Source organism: Psittacula echo (genome assembly GCF_963264785.1).
Source record: "Psittacula echo genome assembly, chromosome: 1".
Taxonomy (NCBI): domain Eukaryota; kingdom Metazoa; phylum Chordata; class Aves; order Psittaciformes; family Psittacidae; genus Psittacula; species Psittacula echo.
Window position 1 is genome coordinate 161,584,201 of NC_137735.1, and position 26,266 is coordinate 161,610,466.

General features: G+C 44.9%; 1 protein-coding gene across 1 annotated transcript in view; it reads right to left on the minus strand.

Annotated features, from left to right (window-relative positions):
• Positions 1 to 26,266, minus strand: part of EXOC4 (exocyst complex component 4) — a 397,246-nt gene that overhangs the window by 63,473 nt on the left and 307,507 nt on the right. Inside the window, exons 12-13 of the mRNA XM_080623156.1 lie at positions 14,299 to 14,435; positions 6,209 to 6,364 (exon numbers count right to left, since the gene is read on the minus strand). Coding sequence (XP_080479282.1) covers positions 6,209 to 6,364; positions 14,299 to 14,435 — 293 coding nt within the window. The remainder of the gene's footprint in view (positions 1 to 6,208; positions 6,365 to 14,298; positions 14,436 to 26,266) is intronic.

Below are 26,266 nucleotides of genomic sequence, written 5' to 3' on the forward strand. Positions count from 1 at the left end.
CTTTAAGGTTCCTTCCAAACCAAACCATTCCATGATTCTATGATGATTCTATGAACACACTTGCTGGGAGGGAGCATGGAGCTGGAGAAGGAAGGTGGGACACCAAGCAAGTCCCTTGGGAGACCCCTGGAACACACTGACCCAATGAAGACCTACTGTCCTTTCTCACAACCTCGCAACCACAGACCTCAGAGGGATGATTTCCATTGATGCTTGCAGATGAGAAGCAACAAGATGAATTTAAACCACAGCTAAAAGCAGCAGGCAGAGCTGTGGCTGTAGAGGAAATACCTTAAAAGTATCTATTAAAGTGTGAACAAAGACACAAATGCTCTAGGATGAGCTGGCAAAACAAGGATTACTGCTTTGCCACGGTGTTATAACAAATCCACATTAAACTGAACATCCATGACGATGTCAGTGAAAACAATTACTGGGTAAAAAGCTTGCTGTACAACAACTCAATATAAAGAACTTAGAATACATATTGTATATTATATATAGTCTTAAAACATGATACACATTATAATGGAAATCGTATTATGACAGTATTTGCATCAGTCTCACTGCAGCTTTGCAGCTTCTTTTGGATCAGTAGGTTTTTCTCTGTATTTATGTCATATAGAAGTTTTATAACCCATTTGTTCTCTATTCCTATACTTGAGCCATAGTGACAGCCTGGAGACCTTGCTAAAGAACTGTATACAGAAACTACCCAGGCAGACAGTTCTGCCCTTGATCGATTGAAAGAAATTCTCCTTATGTTCTTAGTTATAAAGAAAGAGAGAAAAGGTAATTTCTGGCTTCACCTTGCACCAGCATTTGTTCAACCATCAGAAGGAAATCATGCAAGCACCAAAACAACCCATGTGGCCTATTTGCTGCAAAGGGAAGCCCTCCGAAATGATTTGCTGCTGCAAGAACAATAAACCCCTTCCCAGCCACCTTCCTGCTGAAGAAGCCATTTCACTTGGTTCAAAGACTCAGCACCTGAAGGTGTTTTAAATATTCAGCACATCCAAACAGCATTTGTAGCCCTGATGAAAAGCTGCTGCAAAAGGATCCTCAATGGATATAAACTCACTCTGACAACCTAAAAGATTCGGTCTTAAAGGACTGCAGAGCCAGCTCATCCTAAAAACCAGCTTTGAGGTTCATTGAGCCTCCACAACTTCTGCATCTCTGTTAGGGACCGCCAGGATCAGTGCTGCAAATCTCTGCTGTGAGGTTGCAGCACTGTCAAGCAGCAGCCATCACTAATTGACAGTTTGAAGCTGTAGCATCACAAACCATCTTCTCACTTCAATTTATTTGAATATTCTGGTCTTGTTAAGTTTATATCATACAATTTATCACAGCAGACAAGGAAGGGACGTGGAGTACACTGTGTAGCTCTAATGATGTGATTTAGTGATACATAATCTTGTTAAAGCAGGAGCTGTTATTAAAGCTTTGTGGAGGAGCTGAATCTTTTCCTTCTTCTTCCTCCATCCCTGCTAAGCAGTTTAGGGGCACGGATTATCCCCCAAAATTGTACTGGAAGAGCTGAGCATTGCTGCTCTCATTTCAATAAACAATGCAATCTGGAGGATTAATGAATCTGAAGCTGGGAGATTCTTCTTAGACACAGGTTCAGAATAGAATCATCAGGTTCAGAACATAATCCTCAATAAACTCCAGCCCAAATCCTCCAAAATCTTTTTGCCATCACAAGACAAAGCAAAGGCAGAAGGAAACCTCTCAAATACAGAAGTGTCCTGTGAAGATCCAGTTGCTCACTCAGTTTCACACCTCTCAGATGAGACTCTGGATAGCAATAGGATTTAGTATCAGCTGTGCTCATGGTGAGGCAAATTTTCCTGTAGGATCCAGAGAAGGGATCTAGAAACCCATTTCATATAAAAGAGCAGACTGTCGTCAAATGGAAATGACTCACACCTCGGATTCAGAGTCCCAGTACAGGGAAAAGTTGTCTACAGTCTGCTGCCAATCTTACAAAATTATCCTTTCCCCCGTTAAAAGTACTGGGACCATAACAAATACAACCTGAGAAATTGGACAGAGGGATCTTTTATTCTTCAGAGACAAAGAAAGAAGGAAAGAGAGATAGAAAGGATACAACTGAGAAAGGGAGGGAGACCTAAGAGGTAAAGAAAGGAGCAGCATCAACTAAACCAAGGGAAGAGAATCCTAATAAGTAGTTGGGAAAGTGTAACTGTTTTGACCAGTGCCATTTGGGATGATTTGGTGAAGGATCCGCTGTTGCCAGGTATTATTTCATATTGCTTGATTATACCCCATCCTTTTGGTGTAGAGCAAGTGAGGATGAGCATCCTCTTGAGAACTGGAGATGCTGACAAGGAAGCAGCATGCAGCTGGAGCACCCTGCAGTCAAATTATAGAAATCACAGAATCACCACAGAATGGTTTGGGTTGAAAGGACCTTAAAGCTCATCCAGTTCCAACCCCCTGCCACAGGCAGGGACCCCTTCCACTAGAGCAGGTTGCTCCAAGCCCCTGTGTCCAACCTGGCCTTGAACACTGCCAGGGATGGGGCAGCCACAGCTTCTCTGGGCACCCTGGGCCAGCGCCTCAGCACCCTCACAGGGAAGAGCTTCTGCCTAAGAGCTCATCTCAGTCTCCCCTCGGGCAGGTTAAAGCCATTCCCCTTGGCCTGTCCCTACAGGCCCTTGTAGAAAGTCTGCGTTGTGGTGTGATCTTCAGACCAACGTGGGCTTTCCAGACAAACGTGCTGCCCATGAATTACCAGCACACATTCCTCACCCCCCCAGAGATGTAGTTCCCTCTGTCCACAGCAACCTTGCCCCTTGCTGCAGAGCTGCAATGAAACCTAAGAATTTCTGCTGTAACTCGAGTGTGACCAGATCTGACACTCTTTTTACATTGCTTCTCCTTATCAAAGGCAAACCTGAAAATGACGCATCTTTGAGATTTATCACCAACACATCTGGTTCAGTAATGAACTGAAGGCTAACCTTTACAACGTGATAAGGGCAGCGCATTTCCTCTCACCCCAGTGCCAAACAGCCTTCAGAACTTTAATTATACATATAGAGGCATGACTTTTCTTTCCTTTCTCCCCTTGCCAAGTTCTGAGCTACTAGAATATGCTCGATCAGGTCCCTTTATCAGGCCAACCCCATCAGAATATTAATGGGGAGATTCTGCTAATATCTCACCCTGCCTTTTGACATCTATTCGTAAGACGTAGTGATGGGTTAGGACAACAAAATCAATCACTGTCAACACAGATATGCATGAGGCTGGGGTTTTCTGCAGAGACATCACATTTGGATTCTTCTTCTTAATTAAACAAATGAGTTAGAGGGAACCTAAGGAGGGGGAGAGAAGGAAAACTGCTCTGAGATCTCTTCCTGCCACAGTACAAACACTGGTGGTAAACTTTCAGAACATGTTTAATTTAGCAACGTTCATAAAGGGATAGTGCTGAGTAGTTCAAGAATTGCTGTCAGTCTTGTTTTATGTCCAAGAAGAACATGCTCCCATGTTTCATCAAGCTTAAACTTTCCTTTCCAGGAAAGGATGCTTAGCGCTGTCCCTGCTAACTGAGGAGGGGGGATCCATCAAAACAGATGAGTATCTGTATATCAAGGATATAACTTATCTTGGTTGGTTAAAGTGATAAGGAAATCTATTCTCCCAGGCTCTCCCATCACAGCCATGACCCTAATAACCAAGCTATTCACTTCCCTTTGGCTCCACTGCAGGGTTCAGGCAGAGACGGCTATGGCGGAATTACTCCCAATTCATCAGCAGTGCCAAAAGGAAGAGAAAGAAGCAACAGCAGCAAAGAAATCATGTTCCTTTGTATTAGGGGAAAGTCTGAATTAAAAAAGCCTGTTCCAATGGAAGCAAGATGACACACAATTGGACAAGCAATTAGTTTTATTTTGCAGCTTTCAGGAGAGATCTATTCAAGCACCTACAGATTCCTGAGGAGGTTTCTAAGCCATGGTGCTTACCATCTATGGCTAAAACTGATCCAGACTAACTACTGTCACTTAAACGAATGCTACAGGAGCATTCACACAGGAGTCTGAGCCACTGAGGCTTAATACATGATGCTCTGTGCAAACAGATACTGAGAAAAGAACTTTGACCTCACGTTTAGGCTAAAACCCAGACATGGTAGAGGGCCTTTTCCCTGTGAATTCAGTGTAGATGACTTACAGATTTCGCATTCTAACACCTCTCATAGAATGTCACAGAATACCTCAATTAATGGATAGTAAATTGACAATATTGGAATAAAATGCCTAATAGGATCAAAATGTTGGCACTGCTATAGCATTGGATGGAGCTTGGCCATCAGATTCGGCCTGGCCAGGAATTTACACTATGCTCAGCCTGTAGTACCCAGCTTTGCATCCATGGGAACTTTGGTGTCCCATGTTGACAGCTCAGGAACCACAATAAGAGCCAAGAGGGCATCCCAACACCTTTCTGTGCCAAGAAACAAGGGATGAATGTGAAGGCAAGGATGGAGGCTAGGACTGTATCAATGTATCTCAAACCACTCAGGGACTGACTACACAAAGACCTCACGGGCTCTGCATCCTCACTCTTCCAGTATCACTGAACGTTGTTTGAAACACTGGCAAAGCTGATGATCCCCACTGCAGTATGAGCAAATATTTCTGTGACTAGACATATTTTATCTTCTTCCTCGACCCTCTCTCTAGACTGCATCATCTTCACGTTATTGTGCTTGCCTCAAGTGAATGAGTAAAATCACAATCTGGGCAAATTAGACTTGTTATTTTCAACAGCTTCACTTACTCCTCCAGTTTTATAGCCAAATGTCAATCAAGGAAGTGATGAATAGTGATGGGGACGCACAGGCAAGCTTTTTGACTCACTGGAATGACAAGTAGGATGCGTCAAGGATTCAGACACTGAGCCATTTACAGTGTGCAGGGAAAGGCCATCTGCCTACTTACAGGCTTTCACTTGCCTCAAAGGGTAGAAACAATCTGGTTTGGACACAGAAAGTTGCTTCTGAAAGAATCGCATCTGGAGGTACCAATATATTTCATTTGACTCTCCTTACACAGCTCCTGGGGTTGGGATGAAGGAGAAACATCACCAGGTCATGGTTCAAATGGAAGACAGCTTTGGTGATGCCAGCTTCCTGCCCGATACAACCCGTTGGCTCCTCCATTAGGTTGCAAACTGCAGTTTTCTTCGTTGCAGGGGCGATCAGAGCGGCACCATCAACCAGGAAAAGTATTTGACTGAACCAGAAATAACCCTTTCTTTCCCCCTCCAATCCCAGCCACTGTCCTGACTTGTTTTACAAGCATACTTCTTCATATAGCCTTGTCTGAACAACAGAGAGAGCAGACGTGAGCAATAAGGGCAGGAGAGCAGCAAGCTGGCACTGCCACTGAAGTTCCTCTTTGAACTACGACTTCCTTCCCTTCTGGGCTTTTTGCAAGTGAGAAGAACCTTTGCTTTGTCCTTTCTCTTGAAGGATAATAGGTAGTTCCAGTACTTACAGGGGCCAACAAGAAAGCTGGAGAGGGACTTTGGACAAGGGCCTGTAGGGGTAGGACAAGGGGGAACGGATAACACCTCTTCTAACCCAAACCATTCTATGATTCTGTAATTCTACAAAGAGCTTCAGGATTGTTTATCTACCAATATGACAGATAAGCAAAGCCCAGAAACATCCCCCAAACAGGTTATTTCCTAAATGATTTCTCGATACCATCAATTGAACCAAATCCAGGCAACATACAGGGAGTTCTCAGTTCAGCAAAGCTGGTGCTTTGTGATAGGCCAAGAGGAAACAACCTCAAGCTGCACCACAGGAGGTTTAGACTGGAGATGAGGAACAATTCCTTCTCCAAAGGGTGCTCAGGCATTGGAACAGGCTGCCCAGGGCAGGGCTGCAGTCACTGTCCCTGGAGGGATTTAAGAGGCATGTAGATGTGGCACTTGGGGACACAGTTTAATGGTGGACTTGGCAGTGCTGGCTTAGCAGCTGGACTCAATGATCTTAAGCGTCTTTTCCAGCCTAAATGACTCTTATGATCCTGTGATTTCTTCTCACACCTGGGCACACAACAGCTACACGAACACCACCATTACTTCATTTCCAGCAGGTTTTACCATCGTTGATACTCTCCTTGAAATCCATTTACAACTTAATTAATCATTTTACCTTATAAAGTCTTCCTCCTCCTCTCTCTTGGGTCTCAGTTGCTTGGGCTGAGCCATGTTGCTCCAGTTGGGCAGAGATTTCAGGAGCCTGCTGATATCATCATCCTTAGCCCAGGACGCGCTGATCACCAGTTTTTCATCCGACTGCACGATGCTCCTATGGGGGAAAGCAGCAACAATCACATCAGTGAGGAGCAAATTGTATTTTTCATGCCATTCTGCACATATCCATTAAATTCCCTGTCACATACAAGTGTGCATTAAGCAGTACAGAACGTGTCCAAATAGGAATTCAACAAAGAGCTCATCTGGAGGGCATGGCAATGCAGGTGGACAGGATATAAAATCCTCTTCAACTCACAACTCTTGATGCACTTTGATAGAGTCATTCTCTCCACCCTTGAAATCATTCCGCTTACAACCATTCACACAACTGGAGGAGGTCATTCTGTACTACAAAAGAGAGAAGGTAGTTTCTCCATGGCTCATTTGTTGCCTGCAGTCTCAGTCGAGCTTGCCAGCCACTGCTGATGGTGTTGTGACTGCAACGTGGAAACCTGCCCAGGAAGACCTGGGTGGAAGCCACCAGCTCACCACACACCAGCTGGGCCAGCCTGGGGACCGGGTCTGAAGCACTGGAAGGAAATGAAGGGTCCAGGATCGTCTCTTCATCTACCAATAGAGATTTCAGCTAAATCATATGTATGTGTGAAATGGAATCAAAGATCACAGCATATTCCAATTATTAATTTCCCTGTTTAATATTTCTGGCAGCGTAACTAAGCTGACTTCCTCACTGGCAACTGCAGGAGACAAATGGGATGCTCTGTTTGGAAGAGTCAATTAGCTGCCTATTTTTTTGCGTTGGACTGCTCATGAACAACCATCAGCATAGTCCTTGTCAATGTTTGCTACTTCAAGGGCACGCTGTGACTACAGAGAGGAAAGTCCTTTCCCATTCTTGGGTTGTTCACTACACAGGAAGGACCTGGGGGGTGTTTTTCTATGTCTTGGAAAAGGCAAGCAGGAGTTAGGGATGTTGGAATTTCCTTCTAGACCCTATCACTGGTTTCCTTCTCTGGTGAGCATCTGGAAGGCTCTTCTAGGAGGTCCTTGCACGGTGACTGGTTGGACTGCTTCTCCAGCCCAAGAAGAAGCACATCATCTGTCCACATCACTCAAAGCAGAAGCATGGTGGTGACCTCTCCAATGGGCAGCAGTAGGATTTTTTCCTGCCCTCTGTAACGGGAACATGGCAAACTCACCCAACAAGCAGCAATGTGGCTGGAAAGACAAGGTCTCAGAGGTTCTGTTCCTATGGAGAGGCTTAGCTGCAGGTTAACAACAGAATCAAGATCTCACTTGTGCAGTAAGAAAGAGTCCTATCACCTTCTACTATGAAAAACTACAGAACAGGCTCTGGGACCTGTGTTTGCCCTCAATCACCCACGACCCCTTGCTCACAAGGCTGCAAGACACCTAGAAAGAATGCATGTTTGCTGTGTCCTACCATGCAAAGGGCTGGAGAAGTGCAAATGCCAGAAAGATCTTTATCTGTTACTGTCCCCCAGAAAAAAATGGCTTCTCCACCATGGATAGAAACTTTGTGCATCAAAAAGATGTAGAGATTCAACACTGGGTCTGTCAACCAAGAACTGGAGCTCCTGGGTGCTGCTGCATGGATGGCTTGGCCCACATCAGCTCAGTGTGGACCTTGCAGAGCCATTTACACTTCTAGATCCAGGTTAGGCCACTGCATGGGGCAAAAAGTGCTCAGAGCTGTTCCTAGCATTCAGGTGGTGATTTTGGGAAGGGTCATGCAAGACTATAATGAAGACCCTGCACATTTTGAAGGGGTTTATGTGGATTCTATGATTCAATCAACCAGTCTCATCTTCCATATCCTCAAAGGTATGTTTTGGTCAATAAATAGAAACAAAAGTAACAACACATCGAGTATGTGCATTTTGAAAAGGAAAACAGACAAAAAGGCACTGAGATAGGAGCCAACACTAATCTATCTTGAAACAGAGCAGATTACTTCTTTTTCCCACCAGCACAGAGCAACCTGTCATTCCTCTCACCAACTACCCCAAAAACAACCTCTGCTCTGTAAATACACAGGATTTGTGAAAATGAATTTGTCACATGCACTTACATAGAAATTTCCCTTCTCTTTAAGTTTCATCTTCAATCTGCCACAGACAAAGGAAGGAATTTTGTTTCCAGCCACAGAAGACCTTGGCGTCAATATCGCAATTTGGCTTTCTGCTGCTGTTAGGAACTTAGCGTTGTTCCACTTAGGAAAAAAGGCTCTTTTTTTCCACTTTGGGTAAAAACTGAAGGGAAAAAACCCAAGAGCTCCACCAGAATCTCTGACAGTTGAGATGGAAAAACCGCATTTGATGCTATCTGGCCATTTCTCTGCCAAGGCAAGACAAGTGTTCCATTGGATGTATTAGCCAGCGCTTTGTCCTCTCCAGATTTAAATGACTAAAGGAACAGTCTCCTTCCCTTGGGAGTTTATTTCACAGTTGAACAAATCTAACTCTTGGTTTTATAAAAAATATAACAGTCATGATGCTGCGCTTGTGTTTTATTTTACTCAGTTTCATCCCATTACTCCCTGCTATTTTCCCTTACAGCAGCCTCAGCTCTCACCACTTCCACTATTTACTCTCTTCAATTATTAACTGCCTTATCATAGCCCTTCAGATGACTATGAATGCAAGTCCTCTTTGGGAGTCTTCTGATGGAGTTATACAGAGGACAGAGCTACCTCTGTGGTTTATGATCCTTATTATGTCCTGTCTTCAAGAATCCTATTGCTTTTTGCAGTGGGTATTGGGGGGAGGAGAAGGAGGATGATATTTGGCTGCTATAGCAAGCTGCTAACTGAGCTTGCGGTCCTCGCTTTCCTAGGGTCTGTGTTTTCCAAGAGCCTAACCCACACAATTCCTGCTTTTCTCACCTTTTGGTGATGTGCTACTCATGGGTCCATGAGCCGCTGGAGCCCTAAGCCAAATTTCCCACTGAAATCAACAGGGAGCTTCAAAGTAATCAATGCTGGGACATTGCCACCACTATGTGGGTCCTTTGCAATTATGTCCCCATTCTTTCCCATGATTGCAACACCTCCTAATCTTTACTGATAGGTTGGTTTTACTCCAGCCATCCCCCTCATGTTCAGTAGGGTGGGACATACCCTGATCCCTGTTAGATGCCCAGCTTTTCCCATAACCTAAACAGCCCTTTCCCTCCACCTTTCCTTTCTAGCATCTCAGCCAGTTTTCAACCCCCGTTAACTTCTATCAATGTCAATCTAATTCAGAGCCTCGAGTAAATTATCACAAGTCAGGATGACATGTTTTAGTACAGCTCAAAATGCTTCCTTTCAAACACTCCCCCTTCTCCCAAACTCCTATGTAATTATCCCTGCTGCTGTAATAGGCTGTGGTGGGTTGACCCTGGTTGGATGCCAGGCGCCTACCAAGCCACTATATCCCTCCTGTAATCAGCAGGATGGGAGGGGGACAAAACAAGGTGGAAAAAACCTTGTGGATGAAGATAAAGGCAGTTTAATAAAGCAAAAGCAAAGGCCATGTGAGAAGCAGAGGGAAACAAAAGACTTATTCTCTACTTCCCATCAGCAGGTTACATCCATACATCCCAAGAAGTAGGGCTTGAGTATGTGTAGCAGTTGCTCCAAGACAAACCTTGTAATAACAAATGTCCCCTCACATCCTCCTTTCTCTTAGCTTTTATTGCTGACAGATAATCTTATGTTCTGGAATATCCCTTGGGTCAGCTGGGATCAGCTGTCCTGGTTGTGTCCCCTCCCAAGCTCTTGCCCACCCTCAGCCTAATGGTGAGGGGGAAATGGTGAAGAGGTGGACTTGATGCTGACAAGCACGGCTCAGCAGCACCCAAAGCACTGGTGTGTTACCAACACCTTTCCAGCTACCAACACAAAGCACAGCACTCTGAGGGCTACTCTGGGGAGAATGAACTCTATCTCAGTCAGACCCAATCCATATTTGCTACCGTCAGTGCCATAATGAACTAATTAATTCACAGCTCAATGGGCCGAGGAAAATCCCATCTCTCTGTACCCAGCTCCTGGGAGTGGGTAGGGAAGAGGTGTCACATAGACGATGGCACATGATGAGTGAGGACGGTTCAGCCCTCTACAGCTCAGTGGGTTTTATCCAGGAAACATCTGCTGATGGTAATGATCTCAGATTTGCACCACTGTCACCCTGAGCTGGGAGCAAAGTGATGGGAACACCCCTGGACACAGCTGTGGGAGCCATGGCTTTTCATTAGGAAAACATCTGGGGGCCAAGGGGAATAATTGGACTCTGTTGGCTTGTGCCAAATCTCTTTTTGAGTAAGTTGTTTCTCTTCCCAGGGCCAAGGTGGTGCTTCCATGCTGAGCTCTGCTTGCACTGCTAAGAGGTTAAAACTGAAGTGCTCACCACGCGCCAGGTACCTAAAGGCCTGAGGGAGAGACCCCTGCCCAGAAAGAGTCAAAAAGACAACTTAAACCCCCCACAGTTGATGCAAGAAGGGGAAGATACCAGTGAGAAGTAGTAAACTGAGCAGCAAGAGTGTTTCTTGATGACCCAAGGAATCCCGTTTGACTACAGACCCCATACCTTGGATGAATTTTGCCTGGCTGGAAAGCAGGAACTGAGATATGTTGGTTTTCTTCATCATTTTGAAAGATACAGGCCCAGTTATATCCCACCTTATCGTATTTAGCTCAGTCAGATCAGGCAGGAGGCTGGTCACCATAAGCTGCCTTCCCAACCAAGGGAGAAAGCTGAGCATCTCCAGAGAGTTTGTCCATTTTTTAACTAAGGTGAACCACTCTTTGGAGATGTCCATCTCTTTTACAGACTAAAAAGACTCACTTGGGTGAGTGCTGCCTTTACTCAGGCTCTTCAGATAGGTTGAGCAACGTGTAAGAGGTTGGTTGCTCAAAGGACAGAGGATGAAAATTGGTAAGAAGGAGGTGGACACACAGGACAGCTTAAAGTTGGACAACAAAGTAAGAACTGCAGCTTCACCATGGGCATAACTAAACATGGGGCTTATTTGTGTAGAAAGACATTAGTTTTAGCACTCAAGACAGCAAAGCTTGTCTGACTATCATAGTTTAACTCTACCGGCTTAACTCATGAGTAGGGCTGCTATTATAGGAATTTGCTGAAGCAGCAGCTAGATGTGGGCTGGACAAGACTGAAGAAAAGCATTGCCAACACAGCAGGAGGTTTTGTGGCTCTATCTCCCATTTTCATTTCCATTTTAATCCCCAACCCCTCAGGAACATAACTCACATTCATAAACAGTTTGTGTCAAACTGAAACTGCACTGGGTACAAACATGTAATTTGCAGAAGACATCTCACCTACATCAGACTGAACACGCTCCTGAAATCCATCATCAACTAAAACAAGAAAATCCGTAGCTGCTACTTAGATAACTGTCCAGTCCATTCATATCCAGGTTTTTCTTCTTTGCATTTACTGGAAAATGCAAGCCAAATGGAAATCAAACAGGAAGAACCTCGGCTGTGCATTTCTCAGCGCTGACGTCCTGACAGTGCTATCTGCTCTGCGGAGGACTCTAAATAAAACAGCCTTGCTTTGAGGAGCCTGTATTTGAATGCATTTCACCCACGTTTGCTCAAGAAACACACGCACGTGGGGAAGGTCCAAATGCCATGTGCAAATCTTGGATAAAGCAGCTCTCTGGCTTCCCAAATTCTCACTATCTTGACATCCCAAGAACGGACGCACGCTCCCTTGCTCCTATGGCTTCGCCTGCTTGTATTAGTTCACAGCTCTAAAGAGTTCATTCTGATTTAACGCAGCTATAAACAATCCTTCCTTCCCTAACTTGCTCAACATGAGGATTTACCCATCTCAAACCTCCCTGGTCCAAACAGCAAGGCTGCAAGGAGCCGTACTTATGTAAAATCCCTGCAGAGGGCATAATGTCCCCATGGACTGAACTGCTCGCCCTGGGAAAGCCAGGGAGCTGCTCCATTCCTCTGCATCATTTGAAATGAATATAGATTTCTATTTCAGTCAGTCATTTGCTAGCAGCAAAACCAGAATGTTTCCTGTTTTTCCCTCCTGCTTGCAATCAGGATATTGCCAAATTAGGGCTGTCCTAATTACTCCTCAAAGGAAGGAAGGAAGGACCTTTTAAGTTCAAGCCAAAGAAATCACATCTATTGTCTGGCTGCAGTCAGTGAGGTTTCATGTATAATCTGAGCATTTGGGACCACAGCACATGAGCAGCCACCAATTTACACCAGTGCTCAGATGAAGTTCAGACCCATATGCGCTCACTGCTACTGTCGGTGTTATTAATAATAATGAGCCTGTACCCAGCCACTCATCAGATGAAGCTTTTCCTGAATAGGATTAGGCAATAGGAAATAATTTCTTAATGCTCTTGGTCAGAAAACACAAGGGACTTTTTCAGCTTTCTCTGTTATCGCCAGCCTCAATTAGCCATTAAAGGAGATTATGCATAGCAGATATCCTAGCCCCCACTGCTGCAGCATCCGTACTGTCTCAACACAAGTATTTATCCCTGTGGCATGAGGCACACTCCTAGTCCCCCTCTCTAGGAAGGGCCACTTTAAAGATGGGCAACTGGCATGTACACAGAGTACATTACTTATTGATGGTTAGCCAGGAAATGTAGGATAAAGCAAGTACTTGAAGTACTTAAACCAAATGAGCCAGCATGATAACCCTGTGGCCGGTGGGACCACTCTGTGTCTAGTTTCTGTGGTTAGGGAAGCAGTTAGAGATGGATCACCCAAAACACTAACGAACAAAGCCTAAGATAGAGCATTTGATGACCCCCTGAGTAAGTTTCCAGACAAGTTTTGGGAAAGAGCCATAGAATTATAGAACGGTTTGAGCTGGGAGGGACCTTAAAGCTCCTCCAGTTCCAACCCCTGCCACGGGCAGGGACACCTTCCACTAGAGCAGGTTGCTCCAAGCCCCTGTGTCCAACCTGGCCTTGAACACTGCCAGCGATGGGGCAGCCACAGCTTCTCTGGGCACCCTGGGCCAGCGCCTCAGCACCCTCACAGGGAAGAGCTTCTGCCTAAGAGCTCATCTCAGTCTCCCCTCTGGCAGGTTAAAGCCATTCCCCTTGGCCTGTCCCTACAGGCCCTTGTCCCAAGCCCCTCTCCAGGTTTCCTGCAGCCCCTTTAGGCACTGGAGCTGCTCTCAGGTCTCCCCTTCAGGAGCCTTCTCTTCTCCAGGCTGACCCAGCCCAGCTCTCTCAGCCTGGCTCCAGAGCAGAGCTGCTCCAGCCCTCGCAGCATCTCCATGGCCTCCTCTGCACTCACTCCAAAAGCTCCACGTCCCTCTTGTGCTGCTGCCCCAGAGCTGGATCAGGGCTGCAGGGGGGGTCTCCCCAGAGCACAGCAGAGGGGCAGGATCCCCTCCCTGAGCTGCTGCTCACGCTCTGGGGGTGCAGCCCAGCACATGGGGGGTGGTTCTGGGCTCAAGCGCACACTGAAGCTGGGTCATGGGGAGCTTTTCGTTTCACAAGCCCCATTGTGTAGGTATTTCTGTTGTGTGTTGTTGTTACTAATTCCCGCTTCACCAAGAGACCTGAATACCCAAATCTCTATTTAATTAAAAAACAGCTGAATCTCTTGGCACCACTCAAAGGGAAGGATCTGACTTCCTTTACAAGAATGCAATAGCTACATACAGCTATTTATCTTAAAGATGATGCCTGACACTCTCCATCTCGAACCTGAGGTCACCTTTTGCCTGATTAAGAGAAAAGCTTTGTGGTTTCTAAGCTCTACCACTGTCATCCTCATTTAAATAGCCTAAAGCACAGTGTGATGTGGATAAAATCACTGGGAAGCCAAGACTCTCATGCCAATGATCATTATTCCAGACCTCTTCCCCACCTAGAAGGAAATACCCTTGTCCATCCCATCAGAGATGATTTCTAGAAGTAACTCTTGCCTACTGATGGCAGAACAGCAAAAGCCCAAGTGCAGTACCTCCAGCACACATTGGTTCCCAAGGCTGCCTGTACCTGTAGGCAAGGGTGCAGGTGTCCTTGTACTCCTGGAGTTTCACACACACCATGTTGAGGAACTGATCCGAATAGGCACTCAGGTCGTGCATCAGGTTCATCAGGTCCTGAACAGTCTTCTCCACAATTACAGTGCTCTGGAAAACAGAAAAACTGGAGCATGAATGGCAGTTCAGAGTGGATCTTAATTTCAGCCTGCTCATGTTTTACTAATCAGCATCACAGATGTAACTGTACAGCTGATGCTCCACGACGCTGAGCAGATGCTGGAGCAGTCCATGCCACCAAGTGACATAAAGCAGAGTGAATGAGGATAAAGAAGGAAAAATGGAAGGAATGAAGAGGATGGCTGAGGGGTTTGAATGAAGTTTGGATTTCTGAGCCTGTTGCTGAGGACCAGCAGAGGTCACCAGGTCTTTCCTTCACTGGATGAAATCTCAAGAATGCAGAAGTGTGATTTTTAGAGGAACCAGGTACACAGCTTCACTGAGCTCTGCTTGGACTTGCAAACCCTGAGCATTTCATCCTCACCAGGAACTCCAGACTTACAGATTGCAGACTATCCTAAAGACCAGCGGTTTCACCAATCGCTCCTATTCATACAATCTGCATGTGTAGGGCACAAGCTTTCTGCTGGTGGCTGAGGTTTAAGTAGCACCTTGCAATCCTTTTGATACCCCAAGCAGTGTATTAGAATCATAGGAACAACAGCACAAATCCACATACCAGAAGTGCTCCTCCATGTCCTACAGATGAGCAAGTTAGATCAGTCTGCAGGAGGTACCATATATTTGATAACATCTGAGATTTAAAAGCTTTGGGGTTTCAGAGGCACCCCAAGGCGACTTGGCACAGTCTGCATTTATACCATTGCCTGCTCTATTGCACTGGTTGCTACAAAGAAGACAGAGGAAAGGTTAGGAAGGTCCCAGGTTGCTATAAACTGAATTAATATTAGGCTTGATAGAGCGAAAGGTTATCTGTGAGAAAGAGACTGAAGCATCTGAGAGCCCTAGTATGTTTGAGTAATTCTGGACTCAAATTATATGGGGGGGTGGGGAGGGCAGGGACTTTGGGAGAGCTGCATCAAGGCTGAATTTAGCCCCTTCTCTGTGTTAATCAGGACATGAAGATGACTCAACGACTCAGTTGTTTGCAGAGCGAAATCTCATCAACCCCCAAATCACCATCTCTGCCGCATCCCCACAAGCCCAATTTCCTTCTCTCTATTGATTTCCAGATTCAAGCACGAAACATCACCCTGATCCATAATCCTGCTGTGCCAGAGCAACCCCTGAGTGACAGGAATTGATTCTGCTCTGCTACCTGGCCCTGATGTGGTGAAAAAGCATCTGCCAACCTCATCCTCATTCCGAGCACACAGGATTTCTCAGCACGTGGGGGTTTCAGTGAAGGGTTAGCCACTGCCTGTGCTGTTCCTGATACATCCTTGGCTCACAACTGTACTTGGAGAAAAAACAAACCCCTTCGCTTTCATTGCTCATGTATTTTATTTAAGCTTGCTCTTAAATGACAGAATTAACTGATTGTTCATATTGCAATTAGAAAAAAACCCAGGATTATTTGGTCCGAATTAAACTATAGTCTGGTGTAGCTGCCTCTCAGATGATCCTGTTTATGCTGCTTCTCCTGTTATTACAAGTATCTGTGGTTTGATAAATACTCAATCCTGCCCTGGGCTTGACATGCATGGAGGAGAACAACCAATCCGAAAGTACTTGCAACCTGTAGTGACTGCAAGGAAACGAAGCAGAGAACTGCACAGTGACGCTGCAGCAGCCACTGGTGCTGTTTGCATCCTGGTGGGCTCCAAACTGTGAGCGCAGCTCATCCGGGATTCAAACAGCACCCAGGCTTTTTGCTGTCCCTGGTCGGTGCAAGAGGCTGAGACCAGTGAGGGCAAAATCAGCACCCAAATCCTGCTAAAATGGGACATCTGGCACCTTTGGGGGTAAACTTAACATCATGTTGGGCTGATAAATGCAGTGTGAAAATTACCCAGCAACTGGGGGAAATTCCATCCATCAGATCCACTGGGCTAGAGGTAGGGCATAGTCATGAACCAGATGCGGTTCTGGGCAACTTGATCTAATTGAAGATGCCCCTGCTCATCGGAGAGGGTTGGACCAGATGAGCTTTGAAGGTCCCTTCCAACCCAAACTATTCTATGATTCTATGATTCACTGCATTTGGGCTGGTTAAGGAGCTGCTGTCCTTCAACCTTCAAGTACCAACAACCACCATCAGTGCAAGAGGACTCGGCAAAAGTGCTCTGCTTTGCACTTGGATGGCTTAAAGGTGCTCCCATGGACAGTGTTTGTCTGTCAGCAGAGGAAAAGGTGACTTTCCAACCTGCTGACGCGAGATATGAGTTTACATTTATATATAGGGAATAAGAAACCATATAAAGAAATCCTTCCTAACTCATGTAGTAACCTAGAAGACAAAGCCCCTCTTTGCATGGATAATCATACTTTTCATTTGCCACTGGTATTTCACTGGAGAGAGGTGGGTGGGATTTTCAGCTGACTCATGCTATCAACTCTCTTGGCTTATCAGGAGAAGGATCTGTTCTCCAAGGCACCCTCATATAATAGCAAACTTCATGGATTGGATGTACAACCACACAAAGGGGAATCAAAGCTGGTCTTTGATTTCTAGGCCAGCTTTCTATTTCTTTATGTAACTCAACCTTTGAGCAAACAACAACTTAAACCACCAAAGACTGTATGTTAAAAGAGAAGGTATTGCTGGTTTCTACGTAGATTCTCCCACTTACTTTCTCCTCTGTACAACAACATTAAAATCACAGCTAAGCTCCTGCCAATATCTCCATTTCAGAATGAGATCTTTTGATTTAAAGGAAACAGAAAGCTACTTTCATGATTGAAAAATATGAAAGAATGAAAAAAGGAGATTACCATATGAAAGCAAACAGTACCAGGTATGGAATGGCTATTTTTCTGTAACACTTTAACCTTTTCCAAAGCAATCCTGATACATCTGCATGTGTCTCCGGGGACACGATGTACTGGGATGCATTAGGCCATGTTAATGCAGCTGGATTCGTTAGCTGGGCCAGTTCTGAAACTCCATGTGAGAAAATGAAAGGCAGCACATGTATTATCAGAGAGGCACAATCCAGTTGCCTCTGACCCATCTGGATTCATTAACAGCAAATGGGGATGATCAAAGCATCATTTTACAGCAAGACACTTCAATGGAGCCTTTTACAACTCCCCACGCTAACAAGGAAACTCATCCATGGAACAATATTCATCTTCTCGCACCTGAAAACGCTGCGTGGTGTTGAATCCTAACACCACACCAAGGGTGTCACTCATTACTCCTACAGCACATGGGGGTGAAGGCTTTCAAAGAGTCTTAAGGCTACTAAAAGTAAAAGGAAATTCCTTCTTCTGACCTCCTGGCCATTAGCTACCGTTGAGGTAATGGGATAAACCAGAGCTGCACCGCTTGGTATTAACATGGTGGGTTTTATCTTTCATGTGTTCTGCAAACATTTATCATTATCCCTTGATGTGGTCCTTACTCGAAGTTGTGTTGGAGCTTCAGATAACATAAAGCAGCTCCAGGGCAGATGTAATTTATACACTGAGCACTGGGCTTTCACCAGCCCTGAGTGATGGAAGATAAACAGATCCAGAGGTATTATTTCAATAAGACCTTCGGGATTATTGTCTCGGGCAACCTCACTTCTGTATTAAAACTAACTGAATTCCTCCACAGCAAGAGGGCACTCGATGCAGAAGGATGCAGCTGGAGGTATGGTGTTAAGGGTGCCTTAAAATGCAGTTTCAGTACAACAGATCTGGTTGCCCAATGATTCCCCAACACGCAGAAGTTTAAAACAACAGGTCAAGCCTACACAAACCTTCAGGTTTTCAAGCTGTCATTTTGTTTTCTCTAACTTCTTGGCAAGAAGCACTTAGAGGAACAATCTCTGCCCTAAAGTGTGTTTTTATCTGCAGAAATCACAACTTCTCCCCATTCCGTTCACTTGCTTCATGTTCCTGGGGGAAGAAGACAAAGATGGGGATGTACCTGTGCAGGGATGTCTTCACCAGGTGACAGGCTCTTTAAAACACAGCAGATGGAAGAAGAGACCTTGGCACTGGAGTAGTTGTCCATTATCATGGATATTATCATGTATATTATTGCCTATCACTTACAAATCTCCTTGAGATGCCTTGGCAGGGGAAGGCACCAAATGAGTACAGGATGTGGCTACCTCAAAGGGAAAAAAACCAAAAAGCCTGATCTGAATTTTAAGCTGGGGTTTAGCTGACAGCCCACAGTTTTAAATGTACCGTATCAAACCTTTCCAAACCAAAACTGGGGCTGTTCAGCCTGGAGAAGAGAAGCTGTGAGGAGACCTCAGAGCAGCTTCCAGCATCTGAAGGGGGCTACAAGGATGCTGGAGAGGGGCTCTTCATCAGGGACTGTAGCGATAGGACAAGGGGTGATGGGTTCAAACTGAAACAGGGGAAGTTCAGGTTGGAGATAAGGAAGAAGCTCTTCCCTGTGAGGGTGCTGAGGTGCTGGCACAGGGTGCCCAGAGAAGCTGTGGCTGCCCCATCCCTGGCAGTGTTCAAGGCCAGGTTGGACACAGGGGCTTGGAGCAAGCTGCTCTAGTGGAAGGTGTCCCTACCCATGGCAGGGGGTTGGAACTGGATGAGCTTTAAGGTCTCTTCCAACCCAAACCATTGAGTGATTCTATGAATTACGGCTTCTCAGCTGCCTTCCCAAATGTTAAATTGGCAGCATCTGCCTTTCCAAAGCACTACTCATCCTCCTTTTCCAGCACTGAGGTGTATTCAGCAGAGGGCTCCACTGACCCATGCTGGGGCACTACTCTTCAGGCAAGAGCTGCAGATCTATAAATCGTCATGTCAGAAGAGGAACCCTTCATCTGCCCCAGCAGGAATGCATCATCCATGCAGATTTGTTTCGCTTGATGTAGCCTCACCTGTCTCAGGTGCTGTGTGCTGTGTCATCATCCATTAAGGTGACAAACTTCCCCACAAACCTGGTTCTTCCCATGGAAGTGTGGTGCAGAGCTGGAAGCTGCAGTTTGAATCTGGGTGGCTGTGGTTTAGGAGATAGCGTAATGTCTCCTTTCCTGCTGGGAAGGCTGGCGTTGCTTCCCTGTAGTACCTGTGTGTGTTAAGCTGACTCCTCACTGTGTGATGAGCCGCAGAAATGAACTTGTGAAGGTTTCTGGACAGGTTGGGATGGAAGCCATGAGGCTGATGGGCATGATGATGCAAGATGCCCTCGGATCCGTCTGAATGCCAGCAAAGTGTGGTGATCTCCTGGCATCTTGCTGCTGGGCTCAAGTACCTCACAAAGCTGTAGCCCAGGGTCCTGGAGGGATGCTCTGCTCTGTCTCAGGAGCCCCAGTGTAGTCCCCGGTGCCATCCCAATGGCATGCACCAGGGAAAGCCTCACACTGTCGAAGTCTTCCTCTTTAACCAAGGCCCCAAGGAAATGGCATCCAGCAAAGATCAATTCCAGCTTCTTTTTTCATACCAAAACCTCATTTTTCCTCATTCCCCTCTGGGCCCACTGTCCGTATTGCAGTGTCGGCCATGCCCATCCCACCTCTCCAAATCTTTGCAAGTATCTTGAAAACTGCTGCCTGCACCTTGCCCAATGCAAATGTTCAAATGAGAGAGGAGGTCTAGGCAAAATGCTCCCACCAGTCCCAGCAGGTCCATCTCAGCTGCTTCTAGTCTGGAAGCTGCTGGGCCTGAAGTGGGGCCAGAGGCTGCATAGTATTTCCTTTGGGAGTGTAAAGGGGATGGAAACTTTGGAAGCCTCGCTCACCCTTCCTGTGCTTGAGTATCCTACCAGCATAATGCACTGGATGCAATCAAGTGTGAGGTGTCCCTGCCCATGGCACGGGGGTTGGAACTAGATGATCTTAAGGTCCTTTCCAACCCTAACTATTCTATGATTCTATGAAGTGTTTCCAGCACATGTTGGGATTGTGGAGAGAGGACTGAGCTGGATGTGTTCTTGGGTATTGACCTGGCACACAGGATTCTGCGTAAGATGTGCAAATCCCCAAATCATAGAGTCATAGAATCATAGAATAGTTAGGGTTGCATATAAATAACACACAGGATCCGGGTTCTAGGATCCAGAATCTAGGGTTAAATTTATTATGACATTATCCTGTACTTAGAGGAGAGCTATAAAGAGGATGGTCACTTTTCATGAAGAGCCACATGCATGGAGAAAACAAAGGGCAATGGGTACACGTTGCACTAGGAAAGGTTTCATCTCCACTTAAGTAAGACATTTATAGTAAGCACAACCATTCACTGGAACAACCTCTCCAGGGTGGTAGAGTCCCTGCTGCTGAAGGGATTTAAGGTGCAACTGGAGAGGATGCTGGCTAATCTCATCTCCCTTTCCCATGAGATGCTGGACCATATGATCTTGGGGGTTGAAACTAGAACACCTTAAGCTTCTTTCTAACCCAAAGCATTCTATGATTCTGTGTATGATTCTGTCTTTTCAGGTCTCTTCCAACCTGTTCTATTCTATGATTCATTAATATTATGATTAATTTTATTAGGACATTTATAGAGACTAATGGGTTTCCAGCATCCATGGGAGCTTTGCCAAAATCACTTCAAAGGCAATCAGCTTTAACACAGGAACCCATCCTGCCCATGTTGCCTCCCCATCCCATGCTCCCAGCTGCCATCCTGCCTCTCCCTGTCCTCTGACCTGTGATGCTCCACAGCATTAGGCTGCCAGTTGCAATCTGGTTATTCTGCTGTCAGTTAATAAGGGTTTGTTACCAGCAGGTGGGTGAAAAGTTGCTCTGCAGCCATCTCCCAGCATGTGCTTTGCTTCACAGGTTGAGCTACTTAAATACCTGGCCAGGCTCTTGTGAGCTGATAAATACCAAGTGCTGTCAGTGCCTCCAAGGGCAAAGAGATGGAGATAAAATCCCCCACAAATGCATTTACTCCCTTTGCCCAAATTCCAGCAGTTACACAATTATCTTGTGATGCCACTGAAATAACTGTTCTTTTGTCTCAGATGATATTAAAGAGCAGAATTAGAGATGGAAATTGTTCAAAACAAGAAGATCAGGAGCTGGGAGGGACAGTTTTCACTGAATACTGGGATAAACTTGCTGCTGAAGCCTATTTGATGCCTAAAAAATAGCCACCATAAGCCCTGTGGCTTGGAGAGCAGGCATGGGCTGGGCAGGAGACCTGGGTGCTCCATCATTGCCATAGGGAACCAACCTGTACCCCTATTCCAGTAAATCAGTGCTGCGCTTACCCCCATTAAAACAGAAGGAAAAAACCAACTAAAGTAATATATGTTTTGGCTAACAGAGGAATGATGATAGTCTAAATGTTCTCTTTTACTGATCAGTGGCTATTTCATACTGAGGGATAAGGGGGCTTTTCAATTTGTTTTCTTCTGTGGTACAGCCAGGGTTTACAAAGGGTTGGAGTTTTTAGCATCCATCAACTCAAATATGTCTTTAAATGCAAACCCCCCTTTTTTACCATCTCAAAATCTGATAGTCTGCTTTCCTCATTCTTTTTTTCCAGCAAAATTCATTATTCCAGTATCAGTCCTGCAGAATCCTGCCTGTTACTATGGTTATACTACATCCTACTACAACTTTGCTTCCCAAATGCTCCTATCTCTAAGGGGTTTCCTTTTAAAGCTATAACTCTGCCTTTTTCACTGCAGGTGGTACTGAATTTCTTATGGCCTTTATTCTGAGAGGTCCTGAGTGCCTTCCCCATGGATGTGAATAGGATCCCAGGATATGCTGTGTTTCTCACATTACATGCGATGCTGTAGCAGCCAAATGAGTGCACAAACAGGGTTTTGGATAGCTCTTATCTACCTGGCACTGTGTGATCCAGAAAACATTTGCTCCAGGGAACCAGAATACTGATGAACAGTAAAATCTACATTAAAAAACCCACATGGAGAACATGTACTGTAAAGTCTGCTTATTACTGTATCACCTTTGGCTATGCAGAAGAGCTGTTTTCTTCCTCTAAACACTATATTCATTGTTTAGGATTTCCCACACTCCATGATTTGAACGCACAAACCTCTACTGTACACGAAGCTAACACTAGCTGTAGCCAACTCTGCTGAAGTCCACTAAGTGCACAATCAATCACAGCTATTTAAAGCACAGAAAGAGAAGTCTGTCATGAGTATTTTCAGCCTATTCACTGCAGTGATTTAAACAAAAGCTAGGTGATACTTATCTTACTTAGATTACTTATGCAATTTGAAGTAAAGCCTGCATAATCTAAAGGCACACGTGTGTTATTGACAATATTGAGGCCAAATCCCAAAGCCAGAGAAGACTGGAGAGGAAGCACAAGGATCGTGGGTATGGTTGGATGGGGTTTTCCATCACATTCTTTGTCCAAGTCTGCGACAGGCTTGTGCTCCAGATTGAGCCTGACAGCAAGGAAAGGTTTTCCTAGGAAGATTTCCCCATTAAACTTTAATTTTTCATTTTAAAACTTGAGTTTTAATTAAAAACTTAGATTTTCTAATCAAACATGAGTCTTTTCTTACGGCATCACAGGTTAGAAGTGGCCACCACCTTCCCTCATACCTTCTCACATAATTTAAGACATCAACAACAACTGAGTTGCAATTCAACTCTTTTTTGCCATCCTTAGTGACCACTGTAGACTGATGCTCACCCTTGTATGAGATACAGCTCATTTGTCCCACCAGAAGCCAATTTTGTGACCATCAAGATGGAACAATATGACAATACAACTACGTATGTTATACACATAATACATCTATATACATGTTTTTCACCAAGGAAAAATGATCTCCTCAACTGCCCACTCTACATAGCCCCAATGAACTGGACCTGATGGCTATCATGACACTTCTGTTCACACATTTGCATAGCAAAGGGGAGAAAAAAAACCATAAAAAGGGGAAAAAACCCCTTTTTTAGCTCCTGAATGTATTTGATACTAGAATATATTTAAAGCTCCTTACTTATTTTACTCAAATCTTCTAAGCCAGCCGTAACAAGATCCAGCAGATGGGAGCTGAAGCTCATACCAGAATCGTACCAGAGCAGCAATGAGCTACATGTTTTTTAACAGTGAAGGTAATTAAGCACACCAACAGCTTGCTTGTGCTGCTTCTCCATCTCTGCAAGGCCTTAAGTCAAGCACAGGTGCTTTTCTGAAAGACTAGTGACACTCAAACCGGAGTTAAAGGACTTCATGCAGAAATCATAGGGTGAACGTCTATGGCTGGTTATACTGGACGCATTTATCCTGATTTTGAGTTAAATACACTTCATGGCAGAAGATGCTCAAGGTATGCTTAAAAACAACTAGCCAAACAAAACCACCTGGCCATCCCAAAAGCTCTGACACAGAAATACCTAAAAGCAGTGGCATTTTCTTCTCCAGAACTAGCAATGGCAATCTGACCCCGCGAAAGGCACCATAACTATGCAAATCTCCTAAATTCCCCACAAAATGAGAACTCTCAGCACATCAACTCTTAGCCAGTGCCCAGGAGCTTGCCAGCAGGCCAAAAAGAGAAAGGATTCAGTGGGTCAATCCTGCAAAAGCCACCAAGCATCCCTACCAAGGTGGTTGTTACCTCCAAATACATGCTGCTGTAAATCACAGCCATGGGACTGGAAGTATCTGCTTGATGTCTTTTGAGTCTTCAAACAAATAAACATGAATCCCCAATACCAAGCAGGCTGCTAGCTCAGCATTGTTACAAGCTTAAAAAGCAGGAAATAGAGAAGTTAACACTTGGATAAGGATTTTCATCCCTTTATTCCCACTGCACACCTATGTGTGCTGCGCAGATGAGCAGGGAAGGAAAAATTAGGTTGCACACAGGGGAAAGTTTGTGACAGGCCAATCTTCCAGCCTTTAGATTGCTCTCCCATCATCAGAGGCACTGGCACTTGAGACATTTAAATCTTCACTGAATGATACAGTAGTAACTGCATAATAAGGAATATTGCTGCCTTGGCAGGGAGATGGACTGGATAACTTAATAGGTCTTTTGTATCTCTCACTTCTCTGATCCTGCTGAGTTCTGTAGCTATTATTAAAGGCATTTTTTAAGGTATTTTAATTTACTTCTGTAAATGGCTTTCCATCCATTCACTCCCACCAAGTGAATGTTGTCAGGGACATTAGCAACATGATAAAATAGCTGTAGCTTCACGCTGGGTTTAATGTGTTACATACACAAGAAAAGTCATTAGCTCTTAGCCTTTAATATACCCTCTTTACTGCTGCGTAACTGTTTATCACTTAAAAGTGTCAGGCGCAGGCCACGCTCTTCCTTTATTAATCAATATACATTTGTGCAGGGCTGCAATGAAAAGGAATAACATCCAGATATTTCCAGCACGAGGAGCTGAAAACCTTATCCCTGACACTTTCAGTCCCCCCCGGAATATTCCCAGAAATGGCTCTTTTTAGGATTTTACACACCGCTCCCAATTACAGGTAAACCCATAGCGAGGTGATGGTTTCTTTCTCAGGTACTGAGCAGCAAGTTTCTTTCGCCTTTGTAATATCTGCTCTAGAACATCATTAGCAGCTGCCACACGATACAAACTGCATGTGGACTATGGAATTAATGATGCTCAGAAGCAGGCCATCAATTCTGGCAGCAGAGTGAACCTTGTTTTATAATAGATGTTTTCATATGCCTAGTCCCGTTTGGAGACTCAGACCCATCTATATTATTGTTACGAATACTCTGTGTGCTCCAAGGTCTATTTTCTTCAGTCTTGGAGCCCCAGCATTTAAAGCATATTTGCCTATTAAAACTTTCTTGCTAGAGAGAGGGCATATGCGTGTCCTGTGTGGAGAAGAGATGCTCTAGGAAAGACACAGTGACCACAAGGGCAGGTGGCTGATGAAAAAACAAAAGCAATAGTAAAAAATAGATGGAGGATGGCTTAGCATTTAGAATCGGACAATATTGTGCCCCTGGATTTATGCTCTCCATATAGACACCAATGCAAAGACTGTAACTATAGCCTATATTCACCAAGAATTAATGGTGTCACATCAATGAGGTGTTCAAAGACAGGCTGGACGGTCTAGGGGAAGGTGTCCCTGCCTGTGGCAGGGGGTTGGAACTGGATGAGTTTGAAGGTCCTTTCCAACCCAAACCATCTCATGATTCTATGATTCTATAACTAAAGATGTTTCTTTTCCACATGTGGGAATTAGAGTGTAAAAAAAAGAAATCTTATATATTCCAAAATGCTTTTAAAGATCACTTACAGCAACTAACTTGAGATGGATTTCTGCTATTCTTGCTAAAACCCTTACTACAAGGCTTTTGCTGAGAACTTGTTGTCACACATAATGTAGCCCTGTGCATGCAGGGCTGAACACTACCACTGACATCAGTGATTGATGGACCACATCAACAGCCATCAGCTCCCAGAGCTGCCCTCATGTTGCAGCTACTGGGTTCTGCAGAGCTAAGGGTGAGTTTAATTCTCAGGGAGAAAGCAAAGAATCACAAAGGGAATTTACACCCCAATGCTCACAAGGGGCCAGAGGATGAGGATTTGGTTTCGCAGCAACTTCTGATGTTTCTAATTTAGGTTGCCACCAAAAGAATGGGCAAAATCAAGACCTTTTCCACATTTCCATTAGAGCAGACTTGTGCTGAAGTGCTTTTTATAGACAAAACTGATCTCTGCCTGTCTCAGTGGTTAGGAAACCAATAGAAAAGAGAGAATTTCTTCTCCTAGACCATTCATTCAGCTAAAGGACTTAAAATTGGATGCCTTGTTGCACAGGCCAATGCTCTAACCACTAGACCCTCCAGGACAAAACAAGGACTCCCCAACCCCAATTTCCTCTGCTTCCAAAGGATTTCAAACAAA